This window comes from Anolis sagrei, chromosome 6 (genome assembly GCF_037176765.1).
Source record: "Anolis sagrei isolate rAnoSag1 chromosome 6, rAnoSag1.mat, whole genome shotgun sequence".
NCBI lineage: Eukaryota > Metazoa > Chordata > Lepidosauria > Squamata > Dactyloidae > Anolis > Anolis sagrei.
Genome location: NC_090026.1, coordinates 25731309 through 25747542, shown reverse-complemented (window position 1 = coordinate 25747542; position 16234 = coordinate 25731309). Strand labels below are relative to the sequence as shown.

General features: G+C 39.6%; 2 protein-coding genes across 2 annotated transcripts; both read right to left on the bottom strand.

Moving 5' to 3' along the window:
- Positions 1-566: 566 nt before the first annotated feature.
- LOC132779554 (olfactory receptor 14A16-like) lies at positions 567-1582 on the bottom strand. The gene is made up of 2 exons (XM_067470522.1): positions 901-1582; positions 567-868 (listed from the first exon to the last, which is right to left on the bottom strand). The coding sequence occupies exons 1-2, from the start codon at positions 1580-1582 to the stop codon at positions 567-569; spliced, it is 984 nt and encodes a 327-aa protein (XP_067326623.1).
- Positions 1583-9041: 7459 nt separating this feature from the next.
- Positions 9042-9986, bottom strand: LOC132778036 (olfactory receptor 14A16-like). The gene has a single exon (XM_060780643.2). It carries the CDS (start codon positions 9984-9986, stop codon positions 9042-9044), a length of 945 nt encoding a protein of 314 aa, XP_060636626.2.
- Between the last annotated feature and the right edge of the window lie 6248 nt (positions 9987-16234).

Below are 16234 nucleotides of genomic sequence, written 5' to 3'. Positions count from 1 at the left end.
ATGCGAATGTGGAGAAGAGCAAACCACTGACCACCTGCTGCAATGCCACCTGAGCCCTGCCACATGCACAATGGAGGACCTTCTTACAACAACACCAGAGGCACTCTAAGTGACCAGCTATTGGTCAAATGACATTTAAAATTATGCCAAGTTATTAAAACTGTACCCTCGGTTCGCTTCTACAACAATAAATATAAATAAACCTTTTACTGTTGCCAAATTTTTCCTGACCCCCATTTTCTGTTATTGGGTGTTGTTCTTGCGGCAACACCAGAGGCACTCCAAGTGGCCAGATACTGGTCAAAGGACATTTAATCAACTACCAAGCTTGCAAACTTTGTATTTTGTCTGTCTGTTTGTTTTGTTTAAAATGTAATACAATCTGTCTGGTTCCTCCTGACACGATAAATAAATACCACCATAAATGAAATTATGTCCCTTTGAACACACCACATCTCCAGTAATAGTTACTTTGCTTCTTATCCATCTGACATAATTTAACCGGTGTGGTATACCATATTCATATAACTTTATATAGATTTTCTTTTAATTTTACTGACAGATTCTTAACCACTCTCCACTTTAGAACATTGTGTTCTAAAGTGTTGTAAAAAGAAAGCATTGTTGCAAGATGATCTTATTCCCAAAAGTCTTGAAAGAGCAAGCTTGATCTCCTTGTTTCTCAGGCTGTAGATCAAAGGATTCAGCATGGGTGGGAGTACAGAATACATTACAGTAATCAGAATTTCCAGTGAAGAAGAAGTGCTGGAACTGGGTCTTAGGTAAGCAAGGCATACAGTCAATGAAAACATGGAGACAACAGTGAGATGGGGTATACAAGTAGAAGGGCGGGGTATAAGTGAATGAAATAAATAAATAATAAAATTTTCCTCCCCAGAGCAGAAGGAATTTTTGAAACAGCTGTGAAGATTTGTATATAAGTTACAATAATAAAGATAAAACAGCCAAACCAAACCATTATACTAACCAAAACAGCACCCATTTCAATTTGATACGAGTCAGTGCAGGCAAGTCTAAGTAACTGTGGTATTTCGCAGAAAAATTGATTGACAACATTAGAGCAAAAAGTGGTTGCAAATGTTCCACAAGTGTGTAATACAGCATTAAGAAAGGTAGCAAACCATGCACTAAGTGCCATTTGAGCACAGGCTTTCCTGTTCATTATTGTTTCATATCGCAATGGATTGCAAATAGCAATGTACCGATCATATGCCATGACTGTAAGTAAGGCAACATCAGATCCTATAAAGAAAACAAAAAAGAGGACCTGAGCCACACATCCTGAGTAAGAAATACGTCTGTCATTCTTGATGGCACTGATGATGTATTTGGGGAGAATGACTGAAACGGAGCCTAGGTCCTGAATGGCAAGGTTCAGCAGAAAGAAGTACAAGGGGCTATGGAGATGATGGTCCAAAACTATAGCAGTAATTATGAGAATATTCCCTGCTACAGTTGTAAGATATAAGATAAGAAACAGAATGAAGTGTAGAATCCGCAGTTCCCAGGTTGCTGAGAATTCAAGGAGCAGAAATTCAGAGACAGAAGATTGATTATTCATTTTTCACTCATTAATTATGCTTTCTGGTGGAGAAAAAGAAAAGAAAATTTTAAAAATATAACTCACTGAATTCCACTTTTAGAGGTTTGAAATACAAGTCAGAAATGCTCCATCAAATGCGATATTTAAGGCAGGAATTGAACTTTCATAACAAATTATACATGATGATGTGATAACTTTGCTCTTGTTCTGGAAAGACTGCATCATATCCAGTGTACCTTCATTTCTGGTTTACAAATGGGTTGTTTTTCACTGAAATTCCCAACCAACTATACTTTATAGCTAAATGTTTTACCCACTCAACCCTAATAGGTTCAAGTTGTATTACAATGATATTTTATAATCAGGCTCAATAAAACATTGTCTTCACGTTCTCTTTTTTATGCACATGAATACATACTATCCTTTTATCATACTGCTTTTTCTATATATTTTCTTAGTACTGGTGATCTAAGGCTGAATAATAATTTGTTAACATATACACAGCTATCCCCAACAAAAGACATATAATCTCAATCCACCAAAAAGCTCACATTCTTTTACAACTGAGATGTAAACCTCATTTGTGCCAATTTATTGACAGAAAGCTTATCTTCAGGTTCTCTGCCTCATATTTTGAGGCATTCAAAAAAAACTCACCTCAATACTAAAATATCTGTAAAATGTAAGTGACTCTAAGGAACCAATATTGAATGCTTGAAGATTTAAAGTATTGTTTTGTCAAGCCTTTCTCAGGAAGAGTAAAACATTTAAGAAGTCATCTAGACTTATTTAACCTGGTGGATTTTAAAAAGCCTGGTGGATTTTAAAGGGCCAGTAGGCTTCCCTGGCCCTTTAACGCTCTAGCTGGAGGTCAGCTGTGACCAGCAGTGCTGTAGAATTTGAAGAGGCATGAATGGAGGGTGAAAGAGAGAAACGTGCCAAGAGGAAGGCACATCAAACTAACCCCAACAGGGACCACCTTCCACCTGGAAATCGATGCCCTCACTGCGGGAGAACATGCAGGTCAAGGATAGGGCTCCACAGTCACCTACGTACCTACCTCCAGGACACTGCACTAGGAGGACAATCTTACCCGGACAACAGGAGATCACGTAAGAGAAGAGAAAAAGGAAGTGCAAGTCTTACCAATGAAAGTGCAGATCAGACTGTCATTTTAGAGTGCCTGATTTGCTTATGTTAGTATTTAACCTTCACTTTAGCAAACAGTCCCTTTATCTTACAATTCATAAAAGCAATTAGAGGAAGAGCTGTGAAGAAAGCTTCATCATCTGATTTACTTTTGCTATAGGTCAATTTAAGTTAGTCTGTCATGCCACATGTAAACATGTCATTCAAAACAGCCATAAATACAATTTTAGAAGACATAGGTATTAATCAGTTTTAAACTGAAATTAATTTCAATAAAAAATGAACAGCATTATCAACATTCAAGAAAATAAAAAGGGAAATTACCGGTCTTCTAAGTAAATTTGTGTTGCATAAAATTCACTATTTTTCTCATGCAAAGACCTTTCAGATCACAATGTGTGTTATCCTTCATTGTCATAGATGACGATAACATTTTATGTAAGATGTTCTCTTTCCCGATAGTGCCAAACTACATTTATTACTACAGAGAATGGCTGTGGCATGTTCTTGAGACACAGTCCTCAGAGACCAAAAAGAGTACAAGATGTCTCTAAGGAGGAAAGTAATTTTCTCCAGCCTGCAACTTTTTTTTTGTATAATTTGTAGTTGATAGAATGGCAAAGAAAAGCAAAGAGAATTAATACAGTTCCAAAGGCTTTGGGGGTTTACAGTGATGAAAATGTATGCTTCTTCATTTTTCCACGAAAGATTGATCTAAAATTACACTGTTGAAGACATTTCTTAATGTCTTAAACTGGAGGCAGAAGAGATGATCAAGCATCATTGCTGTTATTTGACATCCAGATATTCACAAAGCAGTTGCACATTGAGCACTTTCTCAAGAATTTTCCACTGCTGTGAGTTACAAAAGTGTCCTTTGAAAGTAAAAGGCTACTGTTTTCTTAAAAGAAGATGCCATAGTAGGAGCATAAACCTGGATGTATGTTCATTGTACACTTTGTGAATTTGTCTGCCTTGAGATAACAATTTCAAGAACTTTATTATTTTACCCAGATTTGCATAAAATTCTGTGCCCACATAGGACCTCTTCACACAACCCAAGGGGGGCATACTGGTGAAAGGGAAGGTGCACAGGGTGTTTTGTGGTGCCCTGTGTGCCCTCCCTCCTTCCCCCTCCATATGGTGGGGACAGAACAGGGTGTGCTGGCACTCTGCCCCTGTTCCCATCATATGGGAGAAAGGACGGCAACTCATGTTGCCCCGCCACCCCTTTCCCCATCATATGGAGAAGAGGGGAGGAAAGTGTGGGTAGCTCCATTGGAGCTACACAAAAGCACTCTCTGTGGTGAAGGAGGAAGTGCCTTCTGATACTTCCTCGCCACTTTGGGAGGAATGTGGGTGGAATCTGCCAAGCATCATCTGATAGCGCATGGCAGTCACTGTCCAGGCCTCAGCCAAAAGCAACAAAACAGAATTATTTAGCCCCATGTGAAAAGATCCATAGAGATGCATGGATCCCACAACCCTTTAAAAATCTGCTTTTCTTATAAACACTTTAGTCTTTATAACCATTCTAACTATGTATTTCCCTATCAAGAACCTTACTGCAGGTTGTTTGAAAATCAAACCCCTAGATACAATCAAGGGGACCACTTCTCTAGAATGTCATGCAACCAGATGCATTTCTTTTAGCTATTATCATTATAATTTTCAAAATGTTTGAATAGATTGACAAAGATGAGATTTGGGTGAGGAGCAAAAAGGAGAAAAAATGAAAAAAAAAAGAACGGGGTGAAGAAGTGATTATTTTGTCTACTGAGGGGTTGACAAAAGGCTCTCTTAGTATGTCAAGGGTTTTAGGTCTGGATGGTTAGTACACCTCTCTGCATCTTCCAATCTTGCCTTTTTAGGTCTGCTTGTATCTTTTCCACAAACGCCCCATCACTTTTTCGCCCATGTTCCAGCATTACTTTCAATTTTAATTTTACATTTGGCCTTCCCATAGTTTTTAATCATGTAGTCTTATTGTTAATGTTGCATTATTGTATTGCCCATGTTTTATTTTAATTGATGTGTTGTTATTATTGCTTGTATTGTTGTATTTGGGCTCGGCCTCATGTAAGCCGCACCGAATCCCTTGGGGAGATGGTAGCGGAGTACAAAGAAAGTTATTATTATTATTATTATTATTATTATTATTATTATTATTATGTGGATATTGTTGGAGTCTCACAGTGCCCCCCATTACATTGAGATTCTTCATAAACACTTTTCCTCCTTTCTCGTGCTTTCTCTCCCTATCTCTCTCCCCCCCCCCCCCAATTTAGTTTTCTACTCAGCCTTTGTTTCAGTGATGCAGATGCATAAATAGGTCTGTCTGGAGCTGATAGGATTTGAGAAGTAAGTTTTAGGGTTGGCATGTAGAGTCCAGGCTGCCAGAAAATATGTAGTAGATAGTTTAAACTGTTTGTTTTCTCTTGACATTTGCTGCAAAAAATGCACATGCCATGCAAAATGCAATCAGATACTGAAATAATGAGTGCACCCAGCAGGCAGTGGCCAAGGGAGCGCAGAGCAGCACCAATTGAGGGATGGCTACTAAGGAGAAGGCTCGGTGAGGAGGCACCATGGTGACGGGCCTAGCGATGGATAAATGGAAAGCCTAGAAACTCAGAACTTTGTCCCCTAAGTTGTTGGGATGTTTTTGCACGGAACCAGCAGTGATGATGGACTCTGGGAGCTTGAGGATTTTTGCACCGGTCATGTGGTTTGTTGGTTGCAGGCAACCAGGGTTGGCAGCAAGGGGAGTTGGGGTTCCCACCCCCCTTTTTGTGGCATGTGGCATGGGCCCTGGATCTGGTATCCTTCACCACCCCCACCACCTAGCGGAAAGAGAAGAATGTATGGTGGTTCCCAGGGGTGCTATCATAGTCTAGTATGGCACCCTGGGGTGCTGAGTATCATAGCCTGGTATGGCACCTAGATGTGTTAGCGGTATTGGTCAGCAGCTGTCTGACCAATCTTAATCCAGAACCCTTGCCTGGCAGCCAACCCTGTGTTCCCATCCGGCAGGCAGCAGCCTGCTTCTACTTGCCTCCCATCCGCCCTGCATGCATGTTTGGTGTTTTGATTTGGCTACCATTAGTTTTGTTATTGTTAGCTTGTCACACCTTCAGTTGGCGTGTGGCATGGGCCTGGTATCCTTTCCCCCCACCCTAGCGGAAGGGGGGAATATATGGTGGTTGCCAGGGGTGCTGAGTATCATAGCCGATGGCACCTGGACGTGTTTAGCAGTATCAGTCTGCAGCGGACTGAACAATCTTGATCCAGAACCCATGCCTGGTATAAGGTTTAGCAGGAGAAGAAGGCCAAGTAGTAGAGAAGATATTAAAATATTTTGAATTTATCAGACAGGGAAAGATATAAGAATAATCCCAATGCTGCTTCACCAAAATTATAATGAATATCACAGGAAGGAATTAACTGAATATATATTTGAATTAAGCCTGACATGTTTCTTCAATTGGAGTATGCTGCCATCTTATTGCTTAGTATTCAGACTGAGTTATATGTGTGTAACATCCTTCTGTGTTACTATGGTGTTTGTAGTCCTCAGAGGGTTTAAATACCAATGATGTTCACACACAGAATGTTGTAATGTGTTAACTATAAAAGAAAGTTTATTTAACAGACTTAACCTCTTCTGGTACAAATGCGTAATGGTTTCTGTAAGTGAATGGCACAAAAGCTTTTGGTTACTTTTGATGTACAATTCTTAGATGGGTACTGGGTTCAAATCTAGAATTAACAAACAGGGGATTATCTCAGGAAACTAATCTCTGATGATAATTCCAAACCAAATTCCCACTCAGTTCTTGTGGGTTTTTTCGGGCTATATGGCCATGTTCTAGAGGCATTTCTCCTGACGTTTCGCCTGCATCTATGGCAAGCTTCCTCAGAGGTGAGGTCTGCTGGAGCTGGGAAAAAGGGGGTTTATATATCTGTGGAATGACCAGGGTGAGACAAAAGGCTTTTGTAAGTGGGCTAGGTGTGAATCTTTTCAACTGACCACCTTGATTAGCATACAATGGGCTGACTGTGCCTGGAGCAAACTCTTCTTGAAAGGTGATTAAATGTCCCTGCCTGTTTTTCTCTCTGCTGTTTTAATTTTAGAATTTTTTAATACTGGTAGCCAGATTTTGTTCATTTTCATGGTTTCTTCCTTTCTGTTGAAATTGTCCACATGTTTGTGGATTTCAATGGCTTCTCTGTGTAGTCTGACATGGTGGTTGTGAGAGTGGTCCAGCATTTTTGTGTTCTCAAATAAAATGCTGTGTCCAGGTTGGTTCATCAGGTGCTCTGCTATGGCTGATTTCTCTGGTTGGAGTAGTCTGCAGTGCCTTTCATGTTCCTGGATTCTTGTTTGGGCGCTGCGTTTGGTGGTCCCTATGTAGACTTGTCCACAGCTGCATGGTACACGGTAGACTCCTGCAGAGGTGAGAGGATCCCTCTTGTCCTTTGCTGAACGTAGCATTTGTTGGATTTTCTTGGTGGGTTTGTAGATTGTATGTTGTGTTTCCTCATCAGCTTCCCTATGCGATCCGTGGTTCCCAAATTCCCACTTTCTGGAATCTAGCCAAACAACCTTGGCCTAGCCTTCCTCAGGAATAAAGGAAACCGACCATAAGCAAGGTCCTGTTCCCACTGTCAGTATTCCTGGCTAATTCCTCTAGCCCTTGAATACTACAAAAGATTAACCCAATTCTCTTTTCTAGCACTATCCAACTGTGAACGCCAACCAACTCCCAATTGACAAATCCCAACTGCCAAAACTCAAGCCTCAAATTCAAAAAGTACACTTTTTCCTCTATTTGAGTATTAAGCTCTGCCCTCTATTCCTAACCTATCCTGGCCATCTATTCTTTGCTTACTGGATTAAGACACACCCCCTCTAAGAAAACCTGACCTAAGATGGCATCTCCCTGTTTCCCTATCCTAAGATGGCCACCAGGGCTTCACTAAGCCCGTATTCTAACTGTTCAGGCCGACAGGCTTCGCCAAGCCCACATTCTGGCTGCTAAAGGTAAGGGTACTTCACACCTGGCAGCCAACCCTGTGTTCCTGTAATCGATAAACAAGTTGTGGCCATTTTCTTCCCAACTTGATGTTGTATCATCTTTGGCCTGTTGGCGGGAGGAGTGTTGCCCATGCAAATGCAAATGCTTCTGTAAGATGCTTGCAGAGAATCTGGCATGTTACACATGTGCTCTTTTACAAAAAGATGACATAGACTGAGGTTAAAATCCTTGCTTTCTTCATGCAAAACAGATGTTCTAAATTTAATTGCCAGTGGAGAGATAGAAAGGATTCAGTGATCCTGCAGCACATGAAATTTTCTACATATGCCCAAACATATTTAAAATGTTTGAATTTAGAAATCTCTATTCCTTGACTTGCTGATTAATCTCTATAACTATTTGTGAATAGCTGTAGATCCATGTTCTCTAGCAGAAATAAAAACATTGGCTGGAACTCTTTTGGTGACCTATGTCTTTATAAGTGGACTTGTGTCTGCAGAAATTGTACAGCTCTGTGATCTACATAACTAGTAAGGGACTCCTGTTATGTTACTATATAGAAGAGCTAACAAAGAAATCAATACATTCCAGGATGCAAGTACAATAGAAATGTCACACAATGGGACCTATGAGCATTACACACAATAAGTATTGTGATAATTGTGAATCAAGACATTAATTTGGAAGTGCCAATGTTTATCACTACAGCCTAACAGATGTTGGGAAGATTTTGCTGGTCTCATGTTATTCATATTCACAATTATTAGCTCTATTGATATGTGACTAAGTGTACATAAAGTAACATAACATACATAGTGACAGAGGACTCCAGCCATCATTTTATTACTATTGATATTTTAAAATGAAAAAAGAAGACATTGAATGGTAAATGAACAGTATACATTTTGGGAAAAGCAGGGAGTTGAAAATTGATATTCAAGTCATTAACAAAACTTAATTCAACAGTTTGTGGAGTTACAATTGCTACCCGGACAATTTGTTTTGGACTTTCAATATTCTGAAGTAGAAAGCATAATGGTATTTATATTTCATCTGGAAATAATCCACATTGGTACAACACAATTTTAAAACAGAGGAAATTATTTTGACGATATAACAAAACATATGCCCAGGGCAAGTAGACAAAATGTATTAAATATTTCTAGTTGGTATTGTTGTATTACAGAAAGAGTGATAGTAGTCTTTAGTCAATTTATTTACTTCCAAGCAGCCTGTTTGCATGCTCCAAATGAACAGGCAAAACAGCATATGAGATACACTTAAAGAAGTCAAAACATTAAAGCTTTGTTGAAAGATGATCTCATTGTCAAAAGTCTTGAAAGGGCAAGCTTAATCTCCTTGTTTCTCAGGCTATAGATCAAAGGATTCAACATGGGTGGTAGAATAGAATACATTATAGTAACCAGAAGTTCCAGTGGAGGAGACATGCTAGAAGTGGGCCTTAGGTAAGCAAGGCATACAGTCAATGAAAACATGGAGACAACAATGAGATGGGGTATGCAAGTAGAAAAAGCCTTTTTCCTCCCCTGAAAAGAAGGAATTTTGAGAACAGCACTGAAGATTTGCACATAGGTTATAATCATAAAGATAAAACAGCCAGTCCAGACTACCAAACTAAGAAAAATAGCTCCCATTTCAATGTGGTATGAATCAGAGCAAGCAAGCTTAAGTAACTGTGGGATTTCGCAGAAGAACTGATTGATAACATTAGAACAGAAAGGGGTTACAAAAGTTCCACCAGCGTGCAATATAGCATTGAGAATAGCGGCAAACCAAACAGCAGTTACAATTTGTATGCAAGCTGTCCTACTCATTAGCATTTCATATTGCAATGGCTTGCAAATAGCAACATACCGATCATATGCCATGACTGTGAGAAGAGCAAGATCAGATCCTGCAAAGAAGATAAATAAAAGAACTTGAACCACACAGCCAGTGTAAGAGATATGTCTGTGATTCATAAGGGAATTGATGATGTATTTGGGGATGGTCACTGAAACAGAGCCTAAGTCCTGAATGGCCAGATTCATCAGAAAAAAATACAAAGGGACGTGAAGATGCCGGTCCAAAACTACCGCCATGATGATGGCAAGATTCCCTGCTACAGTGATAAGGTACAAGACCAGGAAAAGGATGAAGTGTAGAATCTGCAGTTCCCGGATTGCTGAGAACTCAAGGAGCACAAATTCAGAGACAGAAGAATGATTGTCCATTTTTACCAATCAATCATGTTTTTACTAGTAAAAGAGAAAATAAACACATCAGTAAGGTTTGAAACAGTGATGTGGCAAAAAGTATCAAATCTTGGATCAAAGCAGAATTACAAGTTGTAAAATTAGTATAGCCATTGGCCAGAGGCGGCCCTAGATAAATTTCAATGGTAAGCAAACAGTATTTTGGCACCCCCCACCTCCCCAACCAATCACTGATATATATTTTCTGTTCATCATGGGAGTTCTGTGTGCCATATTTGGTTCAATTCTATCATTGGTGGAGTTCAGAATGCTCTTTGATTTTAGGTGAACTATACATCCCAATAACTACAACTCAAATATGTCAAGGTCAAGAGCGCCCCTGGGCAAAATCAACTATACTGCAAATGCTTACTTTGCATAATGGGTTGAGCCACCCCTGCCACTGGCAGTCCCCAAGTTATGAAAATATAGTTTCTGTAGGATTGCTCTTAAGTTAAATTTGTATTTAAGTCAGAACAAGTACATTTTAAAGTTTAATTACAGCCAAAGATAGAGATAAAGAAATATTTGGATAGCATAGGGAAGGATTTGTTTATTTATTTATTTACTTATTTAAATACTGCTTTTCTCACCCTGGGGGAGTGGGGGGACACTCATAGTGGTTTATAACATAATAATGGCAAAATATCAATGTCTAACATACATACAAAACCAAATCATAAAATCTAAACAAGAAACATATAGCTATACATTAAAATCAATAAGAAAATTAAACATAAGATAAAACAACACCCCTGTTGTGTTTCTTTTGCTGTCTGTGCCTCTGTTCAGAAGATTTCACCTCAGGGCCCTTCTGCACAGCCATATAACCCATATATATCGAGGCAAATGTTTGCTTTGAAGTGGATTATCTGAGTCAACACTGTCATATAATCCAGTCCAATGTAGATTTTAAACAGCTGCGTGGAAGGGGTCTCACTTTCAGTTCCTTTGAAAATTCGGCTTGTTGAAACAAGGATTGGCGAGAAACCTTCAGTTAAGACACCTTTTCCCATAAAATTCTTTCAGAAATGAATTTCCCTTCCAAGGGGTAGATTTTTCTCACTTCCTGTGTCTCATCCTTGTTCTTAACTTTCAGTCATTTGTAAGTCAGATGTTTGTAATTCAGGGACTGCCTCTACTACCAGTACTATCATCCATCTGCTAATACTATCAATGCAAAGTAGCAAACACACCATACATCTTACTTAGATTTAGAACCTTTGTGACACAAAGTATTACCATAGCAACCTAAATTCAAAGAGCTTTCAAACAAAATTTTAATATGGTAGGTCAGTGAAAACACTACATTTGAGCAGCTGAAGCCAGGGTTTCTTGTCCTAATAGCTTATGTTGGATAGGGCAAAAGAGTCCCTTATATAAAGCAAGTTGGAGTAATTGAAAACTGAAGACATTGTTTAACCAAGGCTTCTTAAATTTTATCCACTTGTGACACCTTTCTGTCTGAGAAATATTAACATGATCAAACATTTACTGATAATAAATCAGCATTTGAAGGGCTTGCTAACCAGGCTGATTTTCCTTTTTATGAGGTATAGCTGAAGCATTATTTTTTTTACAGAATCCACTGCAAACTGTGTAAATGTCTCAAACAGCTATTGGGTGCCATTCAGAAACCTGTTCAGATATCAACCATCACATCAATGCCTTAAATAAAAAAATAGTTTTCTAAGATCTACAGAAATACTCAGAAGAACACCTTAGCAAGTGAGATTCCAAATGTGGAGGCTAAAACCCAGAACCTCAACCCATGACTGATACCAAATGAGAGACTCGCCTTGGGCACACAGAAGACCTGGCGATTTGGAGGGCGCTGAACAGACTGCGCTGTGGCACCATGAGATGTAGAGCCAACCTTAAGAAATGGGGCCACAAAGTGGAGTCCACAACATGTGAGTGTAGAGAAAAGCAAATCACAGACCACCTATTACAATGCAATCTGAGCCCTGCCACATGCACAATGGAGGACCTTCTTACAACAACACCAGAAGCACTCCAAGTGACCAGCTATTGGTCAAATGACATTTAATATTATGCCAAGTTATTAAAACTGTACCCTCGGTTCGCTTCTACAACAATAAATAAAAAGAAACCTTTTACTGTTGCTAAATTTTTTTCCTGACCCCCATTTTCTGTTGGTGGGCCATGACTCATAGTTTAAAAAGCACTGACTTATCCTGTGCCAATTAAAATGTCCCAAAAAGTTGATATCTAGGTTTCTCTAAAAAAAATTTTTTTAAATAATATCAGTAAATCTGGATATTGAAATTACCAACTAGTAATTAAGGAGTTTAAGACAAAATATTTTGGCAAGCCCTTTGCTGAAATATAAATTTATCTAAACAGGTGAAAAGTGAAATGAAAGAAAGATAAATTCTTACCAATCAAAGTTTAATACCAAATGACCATGTCAGAGTGTGACATTCACTTGTGACAAAAGTAGTTCTTCATTTTAACCGATCAGTCCTTCATATTGCTGCAAAAAAAAGCCAAGGAACATCTCTTTTAATATTCTTTTGTGTAACATTAATTCCATAGAACTGTGTAACAACCAAACATTTAAACTACAACCAATAATTATCTGCCATTAATGGGAAGAAAATCATGAAAAATATACAGTCTATGTTTATAGAAAACAAAAAGGACAAATAGAGATCATTTCAGTTAAAATTATAGTGATTAATAGCTCACTGCTTTTCCAATGAAGAGTTCTTTTGAATGCTGGTCCATGTTCTTCTCTATTTGACTTAGTTAAAGCATTTTATAGACATTTTCTTTCCACACCTTCACAGCCACAAAAAAATCTGCTTGCATTGACAACACAAATTTGGCTCCATGGGATATTAGTTTTTATGTCCCTTGAGACTTGGACTCAAACAACATGGAAGGTAGCAGTTAGTGTCCTAGGGGAACATTGTACTCTGGAATCATCTAACATAATTACCGTAACTTCTAATTAATATATGTTGATACAATTGTGAAGAAAGGTATATGAAATTAAGAGAGTTTTATGGTTTAAAATGATGTATTTTAAGCTTCTTTAATGTTCAATTTGTGAGTGGTTATAATATTTTACATAAGATTTAATCAATAATGCACTGTGGTTGTCATATACATATTAAGTTTCTGGAGATAACAGGCACAGCTGAATACCGGTGGTCCACAGTTTACTTGCCCCATTTCCAACATTTTTTTCTATGCAAAAGTAACAAGAGTGCCCATAGCAAATAAGAGGCTACAATTACTTCAAAGAGACTGTCAAAGAAAAATTCCTTGCCCAACTTACTGGGCAGGGATGTTGTGGTGGTGGGCACTCTCCTGGGCACCATGTTCTGGGGGCTCCTTCTTCCCAGGAGCTTCCTGTGCAGAGCACTTTTTACACGTGCAGCCCAACCAACGAATCATGAGTGGGGTCCACCCTGTCCACTGATTGGCTGAGGCCAGGTGCAACCTTGATTTTCCGGCAGCCTATTTAAGGCCAGGGTGGGAAGATCCCCAGCCAGTGCCTTTTCGGGTGTAGAGGTACTCCCCCATTTTGTGGCATGGGCCATGTCTCCAATGGCATATACCCCATTTTGGAGGGGTAGGTGTCTAGTGACTTTGAGAGGGTATGGCTGGACCAGTGTTTCAGCATGGAACCAGTCAGTACCTCCCCCCCCCCCCAACATGGTGAAGTATCATTGGTCAGCAGTGGGCTGTCTGATCCAAGATCCAGGACTTATCTATGGTAGCCAACCCTGTTTATCTTGTTGCAACCAATAAACAAGTTGTGGCCTTTTGTTATCCCATGTGTTTGTCTTCCTTCTGAGTGCTGTGCCAGAAGATGGGGGGTTGCCCCTGCCCAAGCAATGATAAAATGTGGGAGCATCATTTCAAATTTCATGCCTCTGATTCTCTGAGGACCCTTCCACACATGCATTATAATCCAGGTTAAACTGAGTTAGGAGCCCCTGGTGGTGCAGCGAGTTGAACCTTTGAGCTGCTGAACTTGCTGACTGAAAGTTTGGCAGTCTGAATTTGGGGATCAAGATTAGCTCCCGCTGTTCCCTTGACATTAAGTCTAGTCATGTCCAACTCTGGGGAGTGGTGCTCATCTCCATTTCTAATCCAAAGAGCCGGCATTGTTTGTAGATGCCTCCAAGGTCATGTGGCTGGCATGACTACATGGAGTGCTGTTACCTTCCCACTGAAGCAGTACCTATTGATCAACTCAAGGTACAGGTCATCACCTATAAAGCCCTAAACAGTTTGGGACCCACCTACCTTCGTGACTGTATCTCCCACCATGAACCTGCCCAATCCCTCTGATCCTCAGGGGAGGCTCTACTTTCACCCCTACTGCTATCTCAGGCCCACCTTGTGAGAACAAGGGAGAGAGCCTTTTCCTCAGTGGCTCCCCAACTATGGAACACATTGCCCTGTGAGATTAGACGAGCCCCTACTTTAGAATGTTTTAAGAAGAATCTCATAACCTGGCTCTTCCGCTGAGCTTTTGAAGATTAATCATATAATTTCATATTGCTGTTATCCCTCAGCATCTGTTTTTAGTGTATATCCCCTCCTCTTCTGTACGAAGGCTCCTTTTGACCCCATTCTGGAAGCGTTTCGCCCCTACAAATAACCTGCTCTATTGTTGTCTCACCCCGTGTTTTTGGCCGTGTTTTTAGCCTTATCATTTTATTCTGTACATGCGGCCCGCTCACTGTTCTATGTTATAAATGATTGTATTTTATTTTGTTTGCTGTGTTTTTATATTTTATGTTTTATGTAATTTATCATGCTGTTGTTTGTGTTCTGATTTTATTTATTGCATTGCATTGTTGGGCTTGGCCTCATGTAAGCCACCCCGAGTTCCCACTGGGGAGATGGTGACGGGGTATAAATTATTATTATTATTATTATTATTATTATTATTATTATCTCACATTTGCATGTTTTCAAATGGCTAGGTTGGCAGAAGCTGGGGCTAACAGCAGGAGCTCACCCTGCAAACCGGATTCGAACCACCAACCTTTTGATCTGCAAGTTTAACCTGTTGTGCCACCAGGGGCTCTATTTCTATAATAATTGCTAAATAAACATGTCAAATGTATGGGAGGTGTTAAAAGCTGAAATTGTAAAATGGAGAAGATTAGCAAGCAGCTGGAGTCATTTTGGTATACCATCCCAACTGTGTTTAAATGGCTGATGCACTTTCCAATTACCTATACAGACACGTTTGGAGCCTTAGAATTGCAGTTCTTTCAATCGTCAAGTATTGCATCACTTAAACAGTTGATAATATAATAGGTACAATTGTACATTATTGCTTATTGCTATACACATAATAAAAGTAAAATATGTGTGTATGTGGTGGAGGTGTCCACTTACACAGACAGCCTCCCACCTCCTTAAACAGGCTATAGTTCCAGGTGGTGAGAAGCCTCCAAAGGCACTCCCTCAACTGACATTGCAGGTTATAGCGAGCACCATGAAAATGTGGCCCAATCACTGTCAATGCCCTCCCCAAACACAATGGTCCACTACCCAAGGAATGCTTTCATTTGAGGAGAATTTCATCCTAGATTTGATATGTTTCCTCCACCACAGGCAGGCATCCCAGGGTTCCTTGTGTGGAATTTGCATGATACCACCCATTGCCTCTCCCTTAATTCTTTCCTATTCTTTCCTATGGCTCACAGTAAACACAGGGGAATTGATCAGCGACTGAACAGACTGGAGGGGTTTGAGGGACTGACTCAACAGGATGGAAATTATAGTTCACCCTGCATCAAGGCAGAGCACTGTAACCCCCTTTGATAATAGACCTATACCACATTTGGCATGCAGAACCTCCATGAGTAGGTTTGGGGGAATACATTGCTATGTATTTTCTAATGGGAGCATTCATAAAAAACAAACTCAGAGACTGGTTTCTTCTTAACAAATAGTGTTACTAATTATCTAAATGATATTACTTAACACCCCAAAACAAACAATGCCTTTTTCAAATAATCCAGGCATTGCTGGGTACACAACGCTAGTATATACATAAAAAGATATGAGAAAAAATACAGAAAGATAGTTAGAGAGATTACTGAGCTTTATGGTTCATCTACACCTATACCAAGACCTTAGGACCTGTCTGGAACATTAATCTTCCTGCCAAGCCCCAGATAAGACACAGCTATTCAGATGCTCTATATTCAACCTTCAGCAGTGCCAAG